This window comes from Vulpes lagopus, chromosome 2, assembly GCF_018345385.1.
Source record: "Vulpes lagopus strain Blue_001 chromosome 2, ASM1834538v1, whole genome shotgun sequence".
NCBI lineage: Eukaryota > Metazoa > Chordata > Mammalia > Carnivora > Canidae > Vulpes > Vulpes lagopus.
The window spans coordinates 34,135,141-34,159,062 of NC_054825.1; the positions used below are offsets into that span (position 1 = coordinate 34,135,141).

Here is a 23,922-nt window from a genome sequence, read left to right on the forward strand (position 1 = left end):
TTAGAATAAATCTGAAGTCCATTCTGAGAACCACCACTAAGAAATAACTTTTTTAAAGATAATGAAAAAAATCATTAAATTAAAATGTTATACTGGAAAATACTCAATAAAAAATAGTAGTGAAAAAGGAACAGAGGATCAAAAAAGAAATGTGACATACAGAAAACAAAGAGTAAATGGCAGTAAAATAAACCCACCTATATAAATAACATTAAATCCATAAGTAGATTCAACAATTCAATCAAAAGGCATACTATTGGGGTGCGGGGTGGCTTAGTCGGTAAGTGTCTGTTGATTGTGCCACAGGTTGTGACTCATGGGTTGTGAGATGAAGCTCCACATCAGGCACACTCAGCAGGGAGTGTGCTTGAAGTTTCTTTCCCTCTGCCTCTCTCCCAACTCACACTCACCTTTGGCTCAGGTCATGATCTCAGGGTCCTGTGATGGGGCCCTACATTGGGCTTCCTATTCAGCAGGGAGTCTGCTTCTCCCTCTCCCTTTGCCCCTCCGTCCCCGGCTTGTGATTTCTCTCTCTCTCAAATAAATATAATATTTTTTTTGAAGGCAGACTGTCAAACTGGATGACAAACAAGATCCAACAATATGCTATCTATAGGAGGTAGTTTTTATGTTCAAATATAAAAACAGGCTGAAAGTAAAAGGATAGAAAAAGACATATCATGCAAAAAGCAACCATAAAAATGCTAGAGTAGCTATACTATAATCAGATAAAATAGACTTTAAAACAAATCTACAGATAAAGAATATACTATGATGGCAAAATGTCTATCTACCAGGAATATGTAACAAGAATACAGAGAGAGCATACTAACAACAGAGCCCAAAATAGCATGAAGCAGAAACTATCCATTATATCTAATAATGGACAAAACTAAGCAGAACATCAAAAAGGAAGACATGAATAACTATAAGCTAAAGACACCTAATAGACATCTATAGAATTATTTTACCCAACAGTAACATACACATTCTTCTCAAGTGCACATGGAACATTTTCCAGGATAGGTCATATATTAAGCCATAAAACAAGCCTCGATAAAGAACTGAAATTACACAAATTATGATCTCTGGCCATGATGTAATGAAATTAGAAATTAAGAACAGGACACTTGAGAAATTCACAAATATGTGGAAATTAACACATTTCTAAATAACCAATGAGACAAAGAAGAAATCATAAAAGAAATTTTAAAAATACTTTAGGACGAAGTTAAAGCAGTGGTTAGCAAGAAATTTATAGTTGTAAAAGCCTCTATTTTAAAATGACAAAGATCTCAAATCAAGAGCTTAAGTTTTGGGCAGCCCCGGTGGCCCAGTGGTTTGGCGCTGCCTTCGGCCCTGGGCATGATCCTGGGGACCCAGGATTGAGTCCCACATCAGGCTCCCTGCATGGAGCCTGCTTCTCCCTCTGCCTGTGTCTCTGCCTCTCCCCACTCCCCCCAATGTCTCCATGAATAAATAAATAGAATATTTTTTTTAAAAAAAGAGCTTAGTTTCCATCAAAGAGCAGCAATAAAAAGAAAACTAATACAAAACAAGCAGAAGGAGGGACATAATAAAGATTGGACACGAGTGAAATTATTAGAAAACAACATAAAAATCAATAAAACCACGAGTTGATTGGTTTTTTGAAAAGATCAACAAAATTGACAAAGCTTTAGCTATATTGACCAAGAGAAAAAAAGAGACTCAAATTACTAAAATCAAGAATGAGAGACGCCTGAGTGGCTCAGTGGTCGGGCAACTGCCTTCAGCACAGGTCATGATCCTGGGATGGGGGATCGAGTCCCACATCGGGGCTCCTGCGAAGACTCTGCTATTCCCTCTGCCTATGTCTCTGCCCCCCTCTCTCTGTGTCTCTCATGAATAAATAAATAAATCTTAAAAAAAAAAAAAAAGAATGAAAGAGAGGTCATTACTACTGACTTTCCAGAAATAAAAAGTTATAAGGGAATGCTATGAACAATTGCATACCAACAATTTTGATAACCTAGCAGAAATGGACAAATTTCTCCAAAGATACAAACTACAAAACTGACTCAGAAAGACTAGAAAATCAGAACAGATTTCTACAAGAGACTGAATCAGTAATCAAAACCTCCTATCAAAGAAATGGTTTCACTGATGATGCCACCAAATACTTAAAGAATTAACACTAATCCTCCACAAACTCCTCTGAAAAGTGTAAAATGAGGGACACTCCATAACTTATTCTATGAGACCAGTATTACTCTAAAGCCAGATAAAGATATCAAAAAGAAGCTATAGACTTCTATTTCTTATGAATACAGATGTAAAAACACTCAACAAAATACTAACAAACTGAATCCAACAACACAGTAAAAGGATTATACACCATGACCAAACAGGATTTATCCCAAGAATGCAAGAGAGATTCAACATTAAAAAAAAAAAAAAAAAAATCAATGTACCACACCACACAAATAAAACAAAGGGGAAGAAACCCCACATGGCCACCTCAATTCAGGTAACACTAACCAACTCACTCTGAGGTACTATTCTCATAACAAAACCAAAAACATCACCAGAAAATGACAGACCAATATCTCTTGTGAATACACATGCAAAAATCGTAAACAAAATATTAGCAAATAGAATCCAGCAACATATAAAAAGGGTTACACACTATAAATAAATGGGATTTATCCCACAAATGTAAGGTTGGTTTATATCTCAAAATTAATTAACGTAATATCCACATAAATACAATAAGGGATTAAAAACCACATGACCATCTCAACAGATGCAGAAAAAGCATCTGAAATTACTGAACACACTTTCATAATAAAACCACTGAATAAACTAGGAATAGAAAGGAACTTCTTCAACCTGATAAACAACTATGAACTTCCCATAGCAGGGCATGAGCGTGCCAATTGTTCCCCCTCACCAATACACGGTATGGTTAGTCTTTTTCATTTTATATATTCTAATAGGATGATTCAATGTTGCAGTTTTACTTCATATTTTTCTAATGGCTAATGTTAACTATCTCTTCATGCGCTTATTTGCTTTGTGCGTACCACCTTTTGTGAAGTATCTATTCATTTACTTATTTTTTAATTGGACTGTTTGCTTTCTTATCTAAAGACTTCTTTTACACAATTTGGGCACTTTTTTTAATGAGATACATGATTTTCAGATTTTCTGTCTGTGGCTTTTCATTCCCTTAATAGTATCTTTGAAAAACACGTGTTCTCAACGTTGCTGAAGTCCAATTTATCATTTTTTTCTTTTATGTATTATGCTTTTAGAATAGCATGTAAAAAATCTTTGCTTAACCAAAGTCACAAAGATCTTTTTTCCTATGTTTTCTAAGAGTTTTATAGTTTTGCATTTTATATTTAAGCTTATGACCCACTTTGGGTTACTTTTTAAATATAGTGTATACATCAAAGTTCATTATATTGCATATGGATATTCTGTTGTTTCATCATTATTTTAAAACATTATCCTTTTCTAATGAACTGCCTTTGTACCTCTGTCAAAAATTGACCATAGGTGTGATCTATTTATGGAATTCCTTATTCAGTTTCACTGAATGCTAGTACCACACACTAACTTGATTACTATAGCTTTATTATAAACCTTAAAAGCAGTTATTGTAAGTCCTCTAGCTCTGTTCATCTTTTCCCGTCAGTTTGACTCTTCAAGGTCCAATAGATTTCCATATGAATTTTTGAATCAGCTTGTCAATTTCTACAAAAACTTCTGCTGGGATTTTGATTGAGATTATCCAAATCTAAAGACCAATTTGGATAAATTACCTTCTTTGATAGTTTGTATTTTTCAAGGAATTTGTCCATTTCTTCTAAGTTATCAAATGTATTGGCATGAAATTATTTGTAGTATTCCTTTAATACTGTAGAATCTGCAGTGATGTTACCAGTAATATCACTGCAGATACCAGTATCAAGAATTGGTAATTCCTGATAATTGGCATTTTCTCCCTTTCTATTTTTTTTTTTTAAGATTTTATTTATTTATTCATGAGACACCCACAGAGAGAGGGAGAGACACAGGCAGAGGGAGAAGCAGGCTCCATGCAGGGAGCCTGGCGTGGGACTCAATCCCCAGTCTCCCAGAGTCTCCCAGGATCACGCCCGGCAGGAAGGCAGGCGCTAAACCGCTGAGCCACCCAGGGATCCCCTCTCCCTTTCTTTCTAAGAGACAGGTTCGCTTCCTAAGAGAACATGATGCCAAGTGTGTATATAGGATAAGTATGAGTCACTGGAGCTGGCCAAAGAAAATGGCATGGGTTTCAGCAAAGTGAGGTGGTGACACAACTGCCCAGCAAAAGAGAACAGAGTAACACCATGAATACATATTTTCTATTTGTGTCACGAAAGTCTCTCAGTATATTTCAAAATTTTCTTCTAGGTTAATTTCATCTCTTTTCAAAGATACTGCCTAGCATTTTTTTTCCCAAGAGGAAGTATCTCCCCTCATAACCCACAGTATTTTCAAAAAAATTGGCTGTTCTGATAACTATACCACATACTGTACTCTTTCAGTTTCATCATGTGCAATGAAGAAAACAAAGCTTCCTTTTAATCTATGATTTCTACTTTCATTATCAAAAGTACAGAATTTGCTTTTTTGTAAGATTTTATTTATTTATTCATGAGAGACACACAGAGAGAGGCAGAGACATAGGCAGAGGGAGAGGCAGGCTCCCTGTGGGGAGCCCGATGCTGGACTCGATCCCAGGACTCTGGGATCACGACCTGACTCATGCCCTGAGCCCAAAGCAGAGGCTCAACCACTGATCCACCCAAGCATCCCTGTACAAAGTTCAATGAAAAGAAATCATTATGATGCTAGAAAATTAAGGAAATGCACTAATTATGTTTATCGTATCATAGCAAGAACTTCATGTGACAAAACAAAAGGACAACTCATCAGGTGCCTACCACATGCTTGGATACAAGAGTGAACAAATAGGCAAGATCTCTAATGTCCCGGGCATTTAAATACCCACTCCCTTCCCAAGTACGGGAATAAGAAAATTGATGTTCAGAGCTTAAATGATTTTTGTCCACCGCCGCACACTTTGTCAGCGGTAGAACCAGGGCAGAACACTCCAGACTCTCAGGGCAAGGTGGATTTACATTATAAATAGCTTTGCTTGATACTACATCCCCAAGTCCACAAAGCATACAGCACTTCATTTCTAGAAAGTAAAGCACAATGACTCCTAACTTCCCTACGTGAATAATAATACATTATTATCATTAGGAAAGCCGAAACCTTATCTTCAAAAGGCAGTTATTCTCTTTTTTTTTTTTTTTTTTTTTTTTAGGTTTATTTACTTATTTGTAAATGATCTCTACACCCAACTGAGAAGGCTTGAACTCAGGACGCCGAGATCAGGAGTCGCATGCTCTTCCCACGGAGCCAGCCAAGCGCCTCTAAAAGGCACTTCATCCTTGGTGAGAAAGCCTAACCTGACCTAATGGATCACAACAGCGCCCGACTAACAGTCTATTATTAGGGCAGCAGATATTCAGTCTGGAATATTCATTACCTAATACTATTTCTAAAGGGTGGAGATCTTCTTTAAAATAAACGGGAAAGTTAATGCAAAATTAATGAAACGTTCGCAAATAAGTAAAAGCTTCCCTGGCTCCAGGAAGGCGCTCCTGGCGAGCGGGCGCTGGGTCGCACTAGCGCGCTTCCGAGCGTCGGCTCCTCCCGGCCAGCCCACGCTCCCTTCTCGCCCACTCCCGCCGCGATGGGGGATAATGGTGCCGGCCACTCCCGGCCAATTTCAATTCTCCCACGCCCGCCACGGCCCTAGCGCCCGGGTTTCCACCTGCGGGCGCCTCGGCATCCCAGTCACGCGGGCTGCTGGCAATCAACCTTCGCCCCAGCACGGCCGCCCTCAGCCCCGCCGGGAGCCCAAGAGGCCCAAGGCGCGTCCTCAGGACCCCAGGCCGCCAGGGCCGGGCGGCGCCGCGGATACCGGGGTCACCCGCGCCGCGGAGGCCACACCCACCGGCTGCGCGGTGACAGCTCCCGGGGCGGAGGCGGGCGGTGCAGACAGGTGCAGCCGCGCGTGCCGCCCCTCCCCGCCCGGGCTCGGCCCAGGTCCCGGCCCGCCGCCCCGGAGCGCCCCCGCCCGCCTCCACGCGCACCACCTGTCGGTACGCCCGGCGCGCGGCCGGGGGCGGACGCCCCGCCCGGCTCCTGAGGAGCGGACAACGGCGGCAGCCCGAGGTCCCGGGACGATGCGAGCTTTACCGGAGGGTGGGCCCCACGCAGGCTGTGTCGGTGCTCTCAATCTCCTGCAAGATCCGTTCGTGCTCGGGGACGGTGCCCAGACCCTCGCTATTCTCCGCCATCTTGGCTGGAAGCTGAGGAGCCGGTGAGGCGCGGCGCCGCGCGGACGGCGGGGACGAGCAGCCTGCGGCGCGCGCGCAAGGGGGCGGGGCAGGGGGCGTGGCGAGCGGGAAGACGGCGCGGGGGCGCGCAGAGGGTGTGGGAGGCAGCGCACGCGCACGCGCACGCGCACGCGCACGCGACCGGACCCGGAGCTCAGCTCCCGCACCTGTCCCAGCGTGTGGTGCTCCCAGCAGAGGCCGGGAGGGAAGACTCCTCGCCCTCCGCTCTCCCCCGCGACTTGCCCCTAGTTGCTACCTAGTGACTGGCCTGGCTTTCCCGTGTATTCTTCTTGCATTCTCTGCCCCAGACCCTCTGCTAACGCGCTCGATATACCTTAGTAATGAGGCGGTGAAAATGAAACCATCCCCCTTGATCTGTATTCAAAGCTGCGGGAACGTTTAACAAGGAACCCCGATGTACTCTGGGAGATGAGGAGTCGGTGAAAAGGAAATGTGCACTCCAAAAAATCAAAATTGTGTGTGGGAGGATTTTTTTTAGGAATGCACCGAGAAGATCCCAGCTGACGACCATGACTACTGCTCCGGTGCCTTCGTGCAGGAAGTTCACAGCGGCCAGCCAACTTGGAAATAAGCCATAAGCATCAGGAAAATTAAATGATGAAAATCTACTACACTTGATGGCAAAGATACAAGAGAGGTCCAGAGCAACATGTGACTTCGTGCCTTAGTCCCTGAAACCCTTGAACCCCAGTGCCTTCCAGGGCCTGTAGCTGGGATGGGGAGGAGTGGAAGCCCTCGAGAGCGGCAGGCATCAGAAAGATGGGGAAGTGGGGTGGCTTCCGCAAAGTACTAGTGTAGAAGCGTCCTGTTTAATGACCTGTTGTGGGACGCTGGGTAAACCAGTTTGTCGTGGCCAAAGCAGCCACTGAGGAAGATAATCAGGGAGTGCAAACCTAACGCTGAGGGACAACTGTTTTCTGATCCCCATTAACCCAAGGTTCCGAACTCTCCTTTGAGTGAGCCAAGCTCTTTCCTATCCAGCTGTGTAACTCACCCCCTTCAGTGAGCTTTTACTAGAAGTTTACCCCCATCCTCCTCCCTACAAAAATCCTGGGAGGTGGTATTGCATGAGCTCTAGGGACAGGTATCCTCAATTTAATTCCCTTGCTCCTTTGCTTCACAGCTGAGTGACATTGAACAAGAACCTAGTATCTTTTTCAGTCTCCCCGTCTGTACATGACCACATTTGTAATGTCTACCTCATATCCCTATCTCATATTATATTAGTTTCCTATTGTTGCTGTAACAAATTACCACAAACTTAGTACCTTGAAACATTCATATCTATTATCTTCTATCTTAAGGTCTTAACCTTAATAACATCTGCAACATCCCTTTTGTCATGTATGACATATTTACATGTTTCAGGGATTAAGACACAGACCTCTTTAGGGAGCCATTATTCTGCCTGCCACATAGAGTAAAGGCCCAATAAACATTACAAACATATATAAATGCCCTCCTTTCCATTAATCTGAAATTCTTGACCTCCCTGGAAAATTCAACTCAAATATATCTCCTTCATTTAGAGTCCCCTATCTAATCATGACCTTCTCTACTAACTCTAGATTCAATGTAACACATTTGTCCACTCCACTACCAACTGTTTAAATAGTGTGTACTTGTTTTGATTAGTTCCTTTTCATACATCTGTGAGTTTTGTTTGTTTTTGTACCCTTGGCCCCCAGGGAATCAAAATGCAACTGACCTTAGTACATACTGGCTTCGAGGGTTAAGGAAGCTCTGCTACATCCAACTGCCCATTCTACCAAGAAACCTCATCAACAAGCATGTTTCCATTGTCTCAATGGTGCAGAAGAATCCAGATCTTCCCTGGGAAATCCCACTTTTTCAAGCTGCAAAAATATGCAAAGACAAAAAAAAAAAAAAAACCCTCTTCCCAAAAATGCCACCAGCATTGTCACAGTATGTTAAAGACCTTAGGTTGAGAGATGACACTTTTTTTTTTTTAATTTTGTGGTTTCCTATAGTTCCCCCATGGAGTTCTGCATGTGGCTGAAAGCTGGAAGGATTTTAAAACTAGACAATGCTGAAGCTCTGAAGCCATTGGAAAGAATTCAGGATTAGTTAGAAAGTAGCATCCCAAACTAAGTCTAAGTCTACTAAGTCTAAAGTAGCATCCCAAACTAGGTCTAAGCATAAGGTAGGAGTTTGATTAATCTGTGATTGGTAACAATTTGGAATTAGAACAATATCAAATTTTAAAAAGTTAGTTTTTTTTAAACTTTCCCTTTACATATTGACATCAAATGTAACATTTTATATGGTTGTATTCAGTTGCCTTAATAGAAATCTGTACTAATAACAATGTATACCTCAAATTCCATGATGCCCACTTTTATCAAGGGCTTTAATGCAAGAAACAACATTTATGGATTTTTGTTTTTAAATGGTTGAATTTTATCCTTGAATCAAGCCAGAGCCCAGTACCTGGACCCCATTGTTTGAGCCTTCAAGCCATTATTTCTAGAGTAGTAAGAAAAGGAATATTTTTCTGCATCTACAAGGATTGAGGCACCTGGTAACTGACTTGTGGGTACAGCTGTTGAGAGAAGAAAATAAACCTTTTGAAAATCAAACCTGAAATCAAAACATATGAAATGAAGATAAATTTTTGTATCTTCTTGCAAAGAGAATAGGAAGCCAGTTTTCTCTGCAGGAAATAGCAGACTATTTTAGGTCGGTTGATGTGTGTGGCCAGAATTCATTATTCTGAAGAGTAAAGCAAGGTGAAGAGAACAGGGCAAGGGGTACAGGCCACCTTCTTATTTAACAACTGTTTGAGGGTGGAATATTCCCAAGCACTCATTACCGAAGACCTTTTCCTCATGGACCCAAACCCAGCCCCTATTCTAGGAAGCCAGCCCTCCTTTGGCACTCCAGGCCTATTTCAACACCTGCCCATAGAGATTACTTCAACATACACAGCAGTATCTTCCCCTCAATTCAAGTCAAGACAGAAGTCCATATACTACTTCTCCTTCTGAAACAGCTTTTGCTGGTTCCGTTTGTGACTTCTGACAGTTCCATTAGCACCTGAAGTTTTTTTTGCTAAGAATTTAAAGCTAAACATTCTAAATAACTATATAAATTTTAATTTTGGAAAGAGATATAACAAATACATAAATGTGCAAAAAGGAGCCTATTCTAAGCGGTACATCTCTAAAATATAAGGAATTTCAGCTATAGAACAAAATAAAAACCATAATAGCTATATATTAAGCACTATTTGCTAAGCCCTTTATACTATCTAATTTAATCTTTAACTTAACCAGTAATTTAACTGGGAATGTAATTAGTACTAATTTTTCTGAAATCTAATTTAATCCTATGGTGTATTTTCACTATCTCCAGTTTAATATGAGGAAACAGACTTACAGAAATTAAGTCACTTGTCCAAGGCCACACAGCTAGTGAGTTGAAGAAGATGGAGCTATTAACCAGTTCCTGTTTCTATCATTAATAAAAGTCAGCCAATAATCATGTTCCAATGTTGTTTTACCCATGGAATAGATGATTTAATCAGTCTGGTCTATGGAGACTGGAGGGTAGTGGGGCACACACAGGCAGATTACACATGCACATTGGGTCATTTTTGGGTCAGTAGATAACTGACTTCCAGAGATTCACTCAAAACCTCACTTCAGGTCTCCTGGGAGAAGAAAGGTAAACCAGGAAGACTGGCAGGACAGGAGATGCATTGTGTGTCCAGTAGGAAACTAACCACCAAAGTAAGGATTTAACCTGTAAATAAACTCTTAATCATTAATGACTTATACTTTAAGCCACTTGTCTGCAGACTCATAATCAGTCTTGGTAAAACCCCTCCCTGAGAAGGAGGCTATAGAATGCAGCTGCCCTGGTCTGGCATTTAACTACTTGGATTCAAATTGCAACTCATCTTTTACTAGATGTCGGGCCTCCAGAGAGCTAGCTAACTTATCTAAGCCCCAGTTTCTTCAAGTGTGAATTAGAGAACGTAACAGCTCCTAGGTCACCAAATTGTGTGGCAATTAAAGGAGATAATATTTGCATAATGTCTAGCCGAGAGCTCAATCAACATTAGCATTAGAGACCAGGACTATCAGACATTTATTTTTAAACCAGGAAGCCCAGAATTTAGCTTCCTTTTTGATAAAATACAAATAAAAAACAGACACAAAAATGTCCTTTTTTTCTAATCATTAACAAAGTATCCTACTTTTATGTCAAGATTTTCTGAACCTGAACTTCATTTTCTTAAATGCTTGGTAGATGGAAATTGCCTGAAATTTGTTTCCTGTTGTAGAAGAGGAAAAGGGACCATGTCCTTGGGTTAGACTCTTGGTTCCAGATCCACTTAAGTGACCTCTCCAGATCTCAGAGAAGTCAAGTGCCTCTTTGTTGTCCTTGGAGGCAGTGCTCATCCTTTGAGGCACATACTGTGGTGGTAAACAAATCATTTGAGTCTCCACTTCCAGGCACAGGGACAATATCTGTTTTGTTGGCTCTCCAGCTCAGTTAATAGTTTTAACTGAACAATCCACATACAGATACTTCTGATGTTAAGATTGATGTTGTGAAACCATGTTTCATAAGGTCGGGCACATCTCTACAGAATGACTCTCCTCCCCACACTTGGGAACCCTAGAGCTGACTTCCTGATCTTCATCTTCTCAAGACTTGGCTAATATCATTCAGATATTTCCTAAGGAGTTTAAAAGCCCTCATTATATAGCTGTAGAACTGTATCAACATGTAAAGGAGAGGCTATCTTTATACATTGGCTTTAATATCTAACCTTCCCGGTGCCTTTTAGCCCCTCTCTGGAGCCGGCTTGATAATGGCCATCCTTCACCTTCTGCCGTGTTGGTGCAATGACCTCAAGTGGCCACACTCAGTAAGTGCATGAGAATTATAAACCAAGCCCAGCCAGGTCTCTGAGAATTCCTGCTGCAAAAACCATGTCCAGGAATCTGATGTTCCATAAAGATCTGGACCCCGTGGTGGAGAACAATAGAAGGAAATTTGAAGTTGGAGCCAAATAAAGTCAGTTTTTCTGAAATATGGGCCAGTCTTTAGAGAAATTCAAAAGTAATTAGCCCCAGGTTCTGTTCATTGAACAACTGTTTTTACTGAATGCTTGCTGTGTGTCAGGCTCTGTGTGTCAGGCTCTGTGCTAAGCTCTTAGACAGAGCTGGTTCATCAGTATGTGACCTATGCAGTTGCTTGTGGCTTAATGCTATGCCATCTCTATCTTGTAATTTTTAATAATTTCTAAACAAAGGGGCCTGCATTTTCATTTTGTATTGGATCTGATAACTGGTGTTGTTAGGCTTACCCTCAGAACAATGTCCTAAAAGGTCCATTGGCTCACTCATCCCAAAGCTAAACATTTTCAAGTCTGTCAAGAAATTGAAGAGCAATATTTTCTCTGAATTTCATTCTAGCTTTTCCTTCCTCTTCCCTCTCACGTCTAGCTTATAACATCAATTTTTTTTTCTTCTCTTTTTTCTCCTCATTGCTGGTGTTTCTCTTCATCCTTATTGTACTCTCTATTCCGCACTCCTGTCCCACTTAGCTTCCCTTTAGTCCTTTTGCCCTTTCTCCCCTCCTCCTCTCTTTTTTTTTTTCATTTTTTTAAATTTTTTTATTTATTTATGATAGTCACACAGAGAGAGAGAGAGGCAGAGACACAGGCAGAGGGAGAAGCAGGCTCCATGCACCGGGAGCCCGATGTGGGATTCGATCCCGGGCCTCCAGGATCACGCCCTGGGCCAAAGGCAGGCACCAAACCGCTGCGCCACCCAGGGATCCCTCCCCTCCTCCTCTCATCCTATTTTTCTTCTCTCAGCAAAATGGATTTAGAAATGTAACTAGTGTAGGGGCGACTGGGTGCTCAGTGGTTGAGTGTCTGCCTTTGGCTCAGGTTGTGATCCTGGGGTCCTGGGATTGAGTCATGCATTGGGCTCCCCGTGGGGAGCCTGCTCCTCCCTCGGCCTGTGTCTCTGCCTCTCTCTGTGTGTCTCTCATGAATAAATAAATAAAATCTTTTAAAAAAGAAACATGACTAGTGTAATGTAATTAAATAATAATAATACAATAGCTGACATTTACATTCTGGCCACTCTCTGCAAAACAGCATCCCAGGACCTCTCTAGCCCTCACCCTGTTTTGTTATTCACATAGCACTTAATACCAGTTTTTTTTTTAATATAAAACTATTGACCACTGTTGACCAGTATTTACAACAAAGTAAACAACATACTCAGATAACATTCTGACTCCCAAATTATTGTTTTCCCCAGTTTCTGCTGAACGAGTGACTCAAATAGTGAGAAGATTGAGCCTGCACGTAAGGAATGAGTTGGGGTAAAGAAAAAAACATGCAGGTCAAGAATTTAGATTACAGAAGTTTGTTCACCCATTTATTTCAGCAGGTCCTAAATTGCCAAAATCAGTAACTATCTGATTATGATTAGGTTTCCATGAACAAAGTCTTAGATATTACATGAATCATGACCTTTTGGTCAATACAGCACAGGGATTTCAACTTCCTGAAAAGGAATGGTTCTGAGCACCTGGGTGGCTCAGTCAGTTAAGCATCCAACTCTTGATTTCAGCTCAGGCCATGATTTCAGGATTGTGAGATCAAGCCCCATATTGGGCTCCACACTCAGTGGAGAGTCTGCTTCTCCCTCTGCCCCTCTCCCCCAGCTTATGCTCTCTTTTTTTCTCTCTCTCTTTCAGATAAATAAAATTTTTTTTAAAGGAATGGTTCACTATAAGGAACCTTTAATTGTCCATTTAAATAGGTGTGGTTACCTAACAAAAACACACCAGGACTTCTCTAGTTTTCTCATTTGGGTGGGGAGGTTGTTGGCAGTTGTTGGGGAGATTTCCTTCCAGGGATCTTGCTGATAAACTTGCATTTATATGATTGTAGATATGGATATGGATTCTGATATGGCTGCTTTTAAATTGTCCAATTTAAATTGCTTACATTATATTAAATTGTCCAATTATTTACAAAATTTGAAAGGTTAAGGCTTCAGGAAAAAATTCAGTTTAACTTTAAGTGATTTATTTCTTAAGTTGCTGAAAATGATGGCATCCCAGAAACAGAGGCCTATCCATGGTTATAAAATGCTGTTTTTGTTTTAGTGAATGTTAAGAAAGAAAAGAAAAAGGAAAAGAAAAAGAAAACCATTTACATATGTATTTCAAGTATACACACACACACACACACACACACACACACACATACACCAAATAAACAAAAAACCTATAATAGTCCTCAGGCATATAGAATTTTTTTTTTAAGATTCTATTTATTTATTATGAAAGACACAGAGAGGCAGAGACACAGAGAGGGAGAAGCAGGCTCCATGCAGGGAGCCCGATGTGGGACTCAATCACGGGACTCCAGGATCATGCCCTGGGCCAGAAGGCAGACGCTTAACCAATGAGCCACCCAGGCGTCCCAGGCATATAGGATTTAAACACAAATTCTGATTGAGTAATGACTGTGAAGATTACCCCCAACATTTATTCATTTATTTTTTTATTAAAGATTTATTTATTTGAGAGAGAGAGAGCAAGCATAGAGGGAGAGAGAGAAGCAGACTCCCCACTGAGCAGGGAGCCCAGTATGGGTCTCAATCCCAGGACCCTGAGACCATGACCTGAGGCAAAAGCAAATGCTTAACCAACTGAACCACCCAGGCACCCCTTCATTTCTTTTAATTTAATTTATTTATTTGAGGGAGAGAGAGAGAACACAAGCAGGAGGAAGGACAGAGGGAGAAGGGGAAGCAGACTCCCTGCTGAGTGCAGAGCCTGCCACAGGGCTAGATCCCAGGACCCCGAGATCATGATCTGAGCCAAAGTCAGAAGCCTAAGTGACTAAGCCACCCAGGTACCCCTTCCCCAACATTTAGAAAAGGTGTTCTCTAATGCAGGGGAATCATATACCATAGTCTGGAATATTCTTTTCTAATAAAGGAAGCAATTACAGAAGGCTTTTATTTGTTCAAAGTAACCAGGCTATAGATGCAAAGATCCCCAACAACTTCCCTAATACTACTTCAAAACAAACATATCAAACTTGATTTTCAAAACCCAGATTTTGTGTGTGTGTGTGTGTGTGTGTGTGTAAAATATATAAAGCAATGCAAGAAATTATTGAGCTTCATCCTCTGGACAAGAATGCAAGTTAGTCTCTTTTCATAAAAAGCAATTACAGGGGCACCTGGGTAGCTCAGTCAGTTTTGATGCAGGTCATGATCTCATGGGTAATGGGATTAAGCCCCACATTGGGCTCCATGCTCAGCGTGGAGTCTGCTTCTCTCCTTCTCCCTCTCCCTCTGCCCCTCTGCTCACTCTCTCTTTCTCTCTCTCTCAAAATGAATAAATAAATTTTTTTTAATTTCAGGTCTTTTTTTTTTTTATTTATGATAGTCACAGAGAGAGAGAGAGAGAGAGAGGCAGAAACACAGGCAGAGGGAGAACCAGGCTCTGTGCAACCGGGAGCCCAACGTGGGATTCGATCCCAGGTCTCCAGGATCGTGCCCCGGGGCCAAAGGCAGGCGCTAAACTGCTGCGCCACCTAGGGATCCCTAAATAAATATTTTTAAAACAATTTTTTAAAGCAATCACAGTTGGGATGCCTGGGTTGCTCAGTCAGTTAAGAGTCTAACTCTTGATCTCACTTCAGGTTTTGATCTCAGGATCATAAGTTCAGGCCCTGTGTTGGGCTCTATCCTGCATATGAGGTCTACTTAAAAAAAAAAAGTTTTTAAAGCAATTACAATTTGAGGATGCTTCCTATTTGCCTCTTTTGCCAGCACTGAGTCTACCTCATCTAAATCTTTCCATTTCATGAACAACTTGAATTCTCTGCTGCTGTCTATGGCCCCAATTATTCACTCAGGACCAAGACCTCTGGCAAAGCCTCTTGGTTCATCAGCAACATCTCTTTTCTTCTTTGATTTGCTATAATCAGATTCACTGTCAGGTACAGATAGTCTTTTTATACCATCTTTTTCTTTACCAGCTTTGAAGAATTAAGAAATGCTTCAATTAAATCTAGACAATCTGAATTTTCTTCAAATTGCCAAGTATTGTCAGCATCTGTGAACCCATTCCACTTCAGAAAATACTCCACCTTCCCATTCACTACACAGCAGTCCAGATTTTTCCAACACAAATTCCTCAGGCTCTGACTCTGCTTTTTGTTTTTTGTTTTTTTAAGATTTTGATTTATTTATTTGACACAGAGAGACAGAGCACGTGGAGAAAGAGTGGCAGGCAGAGGGAGAGGGAGAAGCAGACTCCACACTGAGCAGGAAGCCCGACTCAGGGCTCAATCCAAAGACCCCAAGACCTGAGCCAAAGGCAGTCACTTAACCAACTGAGCCACCCAGGTGCCCCAGACTCTGCCTCTTCTGCTTTTTTACTCTTTCCATTCTCCTTCTTTCCCTTTTTTTTCAGAGAGGGATGGGGAGAGGTAGAGGGAGAAGAGAGAAAATCTTAAGCAGACTCCATGCCCAATGTGCAGCCCAAAGAAAGGCTCAATCTCATGACCCTAAGATCATGACCTGAGCCAAAATTAAGAGTCAGATGTTTAACTGACTGAGCCACCAGGCGCCCCTTCTTTGACAGCCTTTGCAATGTAGTTTAATTGGAGGCTATTTTTTATTGCAGGCTTGAAGTGCTATTATTCACATCGTCCCAGCTGCTCTGGGTCTCCCATGTCCTGGCCGGGCATGCCTCAAGCTCCAGCCACATCTTAGGAGGAAGGGCCTGGGGCACTGCAACAATAACACTTTTTAATTTGTTTATTCATAGCTCCCTTCACTAAAATACAAGCTCCCGGAATGCCTGGGTGGCTCAGCAGTTGAGCATCTACCTTTGTCTCAGGGTGTGATCCCAGGGTCCCCGGATCAAGTCCCACATTGGGCTTCCTACATGGAGCCCGCTTCTCCCTCTGTCTATGTCTCTGCCTCTCTCTGTGTCTCTCATGAGTAAATAAATAAGATCTTTTAAAAAATAAAATAAAATAATAAAATAAAATAAAATAAAATAAAATAAAATAAATAAAAATACAAGCTCCCTGTGAGCAGAGACTGTCCGGGTCTTCATCTTGCTCTATCCACAGCAAAACCATTGACCATCCTAGACTACTGCTGACCACACCATAGGCACTCTATAAACATTTATTTACTGAATTAACAAATGAGTAAAGAGCATTTACTATGTATAAGGCATTACATTAAATATATTTCATACCTAATTCATGTAATCCTTTAAGTAGCTCGGTTAGTAATGAAAGATGCAAAATTTGAACCTACATCCTTCTGGCTCCAGAGTCTATTAATTTAACCGGTATATCAACAAAACTGTCTCCCTGGTTGAAATACTTGGTTCCCAGATATAGAAATGGGTTGTTTTTTTTTTTTTTTTTTTTTAGCTTTTCTTTTTTTGTTTTTTTTTTTTTAAGATTTTATTTATTTATTCATGAGAGACAGAGAGAGAGAGAGAGAGACAGGTAGAGGAAGAAGCAGACTCTCTTCAGGGAGCCCAATGTGAGACTCGATCCTGGGTCTCCAAGATCAGGCCCTGGGCTGAAGGTGGCACTAAACCGCTGAGCCACCCAGGCTGCCCCCTTTTTAGATTTTCTTTTGTGTTACACTGAAGATCAAATAGTGAATGCTATGATTTAAATAATCAGAAGTTTAGCAACTACACAGCCCACTATCACTGGGGACTCCAGGCTTTCCTGAGGTTCTGCAGACGGGTAGACCTTGGTCATGGTTAGGCCCACATTTATCTCTGGATGATTTCTCTGAACTCTCTATATATATCCACAACATGTAGCACACTACATCATTCTCATCAGAGATTAAATAAGGTAATGATATTACATTAGTATAAAATATAAGCATTAGTAAATATGTTTTTGAAAAAGGGATGCCTCTCTCTCCTAAATATTATACAACTAAAATAAAATTTACATTACTCAATATTTCCCACTAACTCAGAATTTCAAGATGTTGTGAGTGCTTGTTTATTTCAACACTCTATATATTTATTAAATTATACTGAAATATATACCCCAGATTTGTAATTAGACATAATAATAATAGCTAATTTTTATTGAGCATTTACAAAGTGTTAGGCAGGCATTGTGCTAAGCACTTTGCATATATTAACCATTTGAGATGGGTTGTATTTTAATCTCTATTTTAGGGGTGCCTGGGTGGCTAAATTGGTTAAATGTTTGCCTTTAGCTCAGGTCATAATCTCAGGGTCCTGGGATGCACCCCCCCCCCAGTTCTGCACTCAGTGGGGAGTCTGCTTCTCCCTCTCCCTTTGTCCCTCCCCCTGCTCATTCTCTCTCTCTCTCTCTCTCTCTCTCAAATAAACGGATAAAATCTTTTTTTAAAAAAAGTTCTTAATCCATATTTTATAGTTTCAGAAACTAAGGCCAAATTCAAACAACTAATAAAACTTGGAATTAATTTTAATTGACATACTTAATGGGTAAGATTTAATAGAAATCTTACATTTCTGAAGGTATATACAGCAAGAGCAAGAGCATTGTAAAATGTCTACAAGTGTTTACTATTCCTATTTTTTAGTATGTCATTCCAAGATTTCATTGTACATATAGTTTTTTTTTTACATATAGTTTAGATTACTAGTTGGATTTTTTTAATGTTTTCTGTCCTTTCCTTAAAGCATGTTATCTTCATTCCTAAAAAACATTAAGGTCAAAGAAATAAAAATATCCTGTTTGCTCTTAAACTGGTAAAACTTCATGGTCAGCTTTTGGAAAAGAGCCCAAGAGAGCCTGTGAATACAAGTGTAAAACAATTATGTTATCATAAAACAATTACAAAAATTTCTTCTGGTACGTCATCTTATACAATTCCCTTTTCCTCCTATTTTTCCCAGTGCTCTGTAAGGCCTTCTTTGGATATGTCCCCTTACTCTACTTCCCATTAACTTTGTAGTGCCCTCAACCTGCCCTTACCCACTCTTGGGTCAGTGATAGCAATAAAACATGCTGTAAGTTGTAAGCCCAAGTGGGTTGAGACATGGTGTGACTTCAGGGCCTGGTCTAAGAGGCTAACAACATACCTCAGGACCCCAAGACATCTAGATTGAGCCAGGACCTATGGAGTAGGGCAGGTAGAATGGACAAGGCCTGGCAGCAAGAGGTTCTAGTGTGAACATGGTACATGTTATGAACACTGCTACTACCCTATCTTAAAGTCCGTAGCTGCCATCACTAATTTATCAGAATCATGTCAATATGAGATTCAGGCAACCACTACCAATGCATTGGAATTGATCTGCTGCTTGAAACCTAGTGCCCATCCGTGGTAAAGAAAGTTGGTAAGGCTGAATAAGGCTGTGCTAGTACTTTCCTTTAGTGTGGCTCCAGACAGCCCCTAAGCCTACCAGGGACAACCATGTCCCCCCAGATGCAGGAGCTGCAAGGAGCTGGACATATCTGAGCCAAATGGAGGGACTGGAGTGAAAGTCAGAAAATCTAAAAAGAATGAGAAAATCCAGTGGAAATTAGCATATGGTGGTAACAAAAGGAAAACAGTTATGCCCAGGGCAAAAGGTTATGGCAGCAAAACTAATTCCAGATCCCATCTGCTGATGAGTTGCATCTACCAACAATCTGAATGCCCAAAGCAAAGCCATACTAGGACATTACAGGTACTAGCAGTAGACTTTTCTTCACAATTCTCCCTTTTCTCTTAAACTCACTCACCATCTTCAAGGCTAATATCAAATTCTACTTTTCTACCCTGGAATCTCATTCCCGATTCCATGGTTATAGCAGCCTGCAATGTCTCTTTAATGGATATTTAAAATCATTGGCAACACAAATCATGGAAAACCATAGTAACTCACAGCTCTCCCCTAAAACTATTTCTCCTTTAAACTTAATACTACAGGCTGTGGTCCCATTTCACACAAAGAATGAAAAGAAACACAGTACCTCAGGATCATCTGATTTTTGTCCACTTTTCCACCAAAAAAAAAAAAAAAAAAGAAGAAGAAGGATGAGGAGGAAGAGGAGGAGGAGGAGGAGGGCCAAAGGAGCAGACCCAAGGTCCCACTGGAGGAGTCCGGCAGGAGACAGGTTCCACTGTCTGGCAGAAGTTTGCTCTGGGAGCAGCCAAGTGTGAAGTGGGGAGGAGGGGGAGTACAAATGGCAGGGCGAAAGAGACCTCAGACTTTTGACAGTACGCAACAGCATGACTCCTCTGGGAGAGGAGTGGGGGGTGTGTGGGGTGAGTGCTAGGAAGCTTGCACCCTGTGAAAGAAGAGCTGCTGAGTGACTCTTAAATGATATAAGCAGAAACTATCTCTAAGTCCTGAGCCACTGAGCTCTTGGAAGTTCACCTTGTTAGAAAAGCAGACTCCAGAATGCCTGGGTGGCTCAGTGGTTGAGGGCAGATGCCTTTGGCTCAGGTCGTGATCCCCCAGGGTCCTGGGATGGAGTCCCACATCAGGCTCCCTGCAGGAAGCCTGCTTCTCCCTTTGCCTATGTTTCTGCCTCTGTGTGTATGTGTGTTTCTCATGAATAAATAAATAAAGTCTTTAAAAGAGAAAGAGAAGCAAACCCCACCTGGCTCTGATCAGAACCCTAACCTTGAGCAGGGCACCTCAGATTCCTGACCTGGAAAATGAGGTGGGCAGGGGAAGGGAAGGAAGAGAGTTGATGATTTTATGACAGAAAGTGTTTGCTGAAGGAAATGCCTTTTTTCAGAGACAAGGAAAGGTGAACAGTAGAAGTCTCTCAATTCTCAGGTACAGGGCTTTCCCTGAGAAGGTTTCTCTCCTGTTTGCCAGCCCTGTTCTCTCAATGTCCTACCCTTATCTCACCGCCCACTCCAGGGTCTCCCAGCAGCTCCTGTGCAGCTCCAATGGTCAATCTGCATCCAACCCAAGCCACTTTCCACCATCTTTTTTTTTTTTTTCCAATCTTTTGGTATCGGTTCAGACCCGATTTGTGACCCATACTTTCCACCATCTCTGCCTTTAGTGCTTGTAGCTATTCAAATACTTCCACCACCTCCTCTTCTTCCCTAAAATGATTACTTTCTCTTTCAACTGCCTTCTTTCTTTTGCTTCACATGGTCACCATTAGTTCAGAAGCTCATACAAGTCAGTTCAACAAATATCTAGCTCCTCTGTTGGTAGAATCTTCTGCAGAGGATACAAAGGTAAAGGAAAGAGAGATTTCTGCCCTCAGGAATCTTTGAGCCTGAAAATGGTTATCACACACACACACACACACACACACACACACACACACCAAGTAAATCAGAATAAATGTCCTGGATTCTTTGGGGGCTTCAAAGGATGGGCATTCATATGTGACTGGGGGATCAGGAGAGGCTTCATATAAGAAAGAACATTTGAATCATGCCCTGCTTTGCAGGGCTAAGAGTGGATAATAATAATAATAATAATAATAATAATAATAATAAACCATGAACACAGAAGGAAGAAAATCTCACGACATTATCAAATAGTAAACAGTCTAGTTCAGCCAAAATGGAAGTTCTGTCTTGATTTTCCAACCCTCATATTTGACCACATGAGCTAATGTGTTCTGTAAAAACGGTGGAACAGAATAGTTGAAACCGGAATATCAATAACATGCATAAGTATGTGCAGAAAGGCATCAAATGTCTGCCTAAGTCTTTATCTAATCAGTGATTAAAGCAAAAGCTTAGGAAAACTAATTTAATACTGTCCCAGATGAAGCTTTTTTAAGAGCTCTGAGTCTACCCTCCAAATAACATTGGGGTGGTTTAGCAGAAGCCTTTGGAAAAGAGTGACCTCACCCCTTGTTCAATAACCCAGAAATGAGGGTCCACTCTGGTGGTGAAAGAGCAACACCTGGAGAAAATATCTATGTTGTCTCCCCTCTTGAGGGTGACACTGGGAGAGTGCTGTGACAGCCAGATCTACACTGATTTTTGCTTTAGGAAGACTAAGTACAAGATGAGGAATATTTGCCCTAACTAAAGAAGGTAGGAAAGCTCCAAGATCCAAAGCAGGAAGTCAGGTCCAATAACAAGGAAGACTAGTCAGGAGTATTATTCCATGGACGGATGACATGTATAGGTGTCAGCCAGGGTTGTGAGACCAGGGGAGAGGTGGAGAGAGTCAGGGATTGAAGGCCAAGAGCTCTGAAGCAGCAACAGCAACAGAGGCCACACATTGGCCTCAACACACATTGAGGTTCCCCTCACCCTTTTTCTTGTCCCCCTTTACACTTCTGATCTAACCATCAGGCAAATGCACAAGTTCTAGAAGGTTCTGGTACAGTATAAAGTTGGTTCTATGGAAAAAAATGATTGAGTTTCCCACTAGTAAAAAAAACTCTGGTTTCTTCCACCTATTAAATAGGGTAGAAATTACCTTCCCTTCTTCATGGAATATTCATGATGCTCAGATTAAAAAAAAAAGTGTAAGGAAAAATTGAAATGAAGTTTTAATTCTTTTACAACTGCACCTACATATTGATAATCCAAGAATCAACCAATAAATATCAATGCCTTCCCATGCCCCCAACTTTACTCAGATTTAAACTGCAGCATATTTCAAAGCAACTTGGCGTGGGGTCCTTTCTGAGGATGAAGAGACAACACCCCTCCTCAAAAAATCCTTTTATTTAATCAACAAATATTAGTCAACAAATATTTATTGTCGGTCACTATCAAATTCAGTGATTACCATTCCATTCCCACACTGATAGGTGTCAGTTACAGGCAGGCAGTCAGAAAGGATTACATTTTTAAAGCTGCCCTTTTAACATAAAGATACATGGTCTTTCATTTTAATCCTGTTCTTGAAATGTGCACATTAATCCACATATTACCAAGAAGCTATTTTTAAATGTTATGTGGAAATTAAAAAAAAAAAAAAAACAAATAACCATATCCGGGAGATCACCATATACCCGAGTAGTAACCATGCAAATAAATGTTTTACTTTTTTTTTTTTTTTCAAAAACTCACATCTACCCAAATAGAAATTGGTTTCACTGATATGTCTAATGGTTCTCAATGTTTTTTACTAAGTGACATCTTAGAGAAAACCTTTGAAATCTTATATAAATGAGATGGGATATCTATTTGGAGATGGCAAGAGACCCTTTTTGATCTCTTGAAAGTCATTTCTATTTTTTAAACCTTGTGGTGATAAATCAGGAAACAAATACAATGCAAACAAGAGTGGATTGTTTACTGTAATTTATCTAAAGATAAGAAAAGAGGTAGAGTTTAGGTATATGCAGAATTGTAATTATTTTTCAAAAATTATTTTTTATTCTATTATAGAAAAAAATAAAAGAAGAAGTGAATAAGACTGCATTATCACCACAAAAGAAGAAACGCATAAGAGGAGTCCTACCTTAAAGTAGCTTCAATGGGCAGCTCGAAAGACTGAATCTCAGCCAGGACATTCTCATAATTTTGATCTGGGTCTTCTTCCAACATTGCTTCACATGCCCCTGATTTTCCAGCTGTAGACATCAGATTTTGAGCACAGAACAGTTGTAATTCATAAAAGAAATAGGCTTTTGTTCAATTATTATACACGTTCTCTGTTTACCCAGAGTAGCAGCAAAAACTGAGCTCAAAGTCTTACTTCATGCTATCAGAATCTTTGCTTCCAAGAATGTTGCACAGCTGTTGCTGTCCTGTCTCTACTTATAACATTTTACTTATTATTAACCTTGACACAGTTCAGAAAGTTCCTGCCTAATGTCAGCTATGTCTATTTATTTGTTTCTCAAAGATAGTCACTGCAAACTTGGGCAGGAATTAGAACCATTGCACTATAAAAATTTTAAATACAATTGACTTGTCAGGGTACATATGTTAATATTATTTATGCTAAATACATAATACAAGCCACACTTCTAGTTATTCCTACAGTTATACCCTTGCCCACAAACTTGAGCAGGTAGCTTAGCCAGGAAAAATGTAACATCTTACAGGATATGATTTTGAGGCCACTGGGCTCATTCTTTGGTTCTCCATCTCCTTCACTTCTCCACCCTAGTCACTGCTATGTGGTTGTTCATTCACAGAGCCATTCCTTCTTCTGTCCCCTGCTCAAATTCAAATGCTCCTGAAAGCAGTTAGCTTCTAATCCTTGTTAGTCACTTAGGCCTCACTGTGAAGGAGTTGGCCAAATCTTTACTACAGAAAAAGTTTTGATGGGGAGGGAGAAAACATGAAGATATCAGGGTGTTATGGGGGCTGGTTGCCACTGAGAGGAAGAAAGAATGCAGGAAATAAAGGCCCAAAGTATCAAGGGAAAATATGGCCCACAGCCAGCCCCAAGAAGGACTAAAAGAAACTAAATGGGCACATATTTCCCATCACCATTTGCATTAGATCTTCCTCAAGTCTGAGTTTAACTTCATGCT

The 23,922-nt window shown here is 40.9% G+C and overlaps 1 protein-coding gene and 1 pseudogene across 5 annotated transcripts in view; both read right to left on the reverse strand.

Annotated features, from left to right (window-relative positions):
- Positions 1-23,118, reverse strand: part of EXOC6 (exocyst complex component 6) — a 221,024-nt gene extending 197,906 nt beyond the window's left edge. Inside the window, exon 1 of one of the 5 annotated variants that reach the window (XM_041743259.1) lies at positions 22,899-23,118. In XM_041743259.1, the coding sequence (XP_041599193.1) occupies positions 22,899-23,020 (122 nt within the window). In that variant the 5' untranslated portion in view covers positions 23,021-23,118. Of the gene's footprint in view, positions 1-5,857; positions 6,126-6,280; positions 6,720-22,898 lie in introns of those variants that run through there. The other 4 variants (XM_041743260.1, XM_041743261.1, XM_041743262.1 and 1 more) reach the window with 4 other exon arrangements.
- Positions 14,628-15,935, reverse strand: LOC121484274 (annotated as a pseudogene).
- Positions 23,119-23,922: the final 804 nt, after the last annotated feature.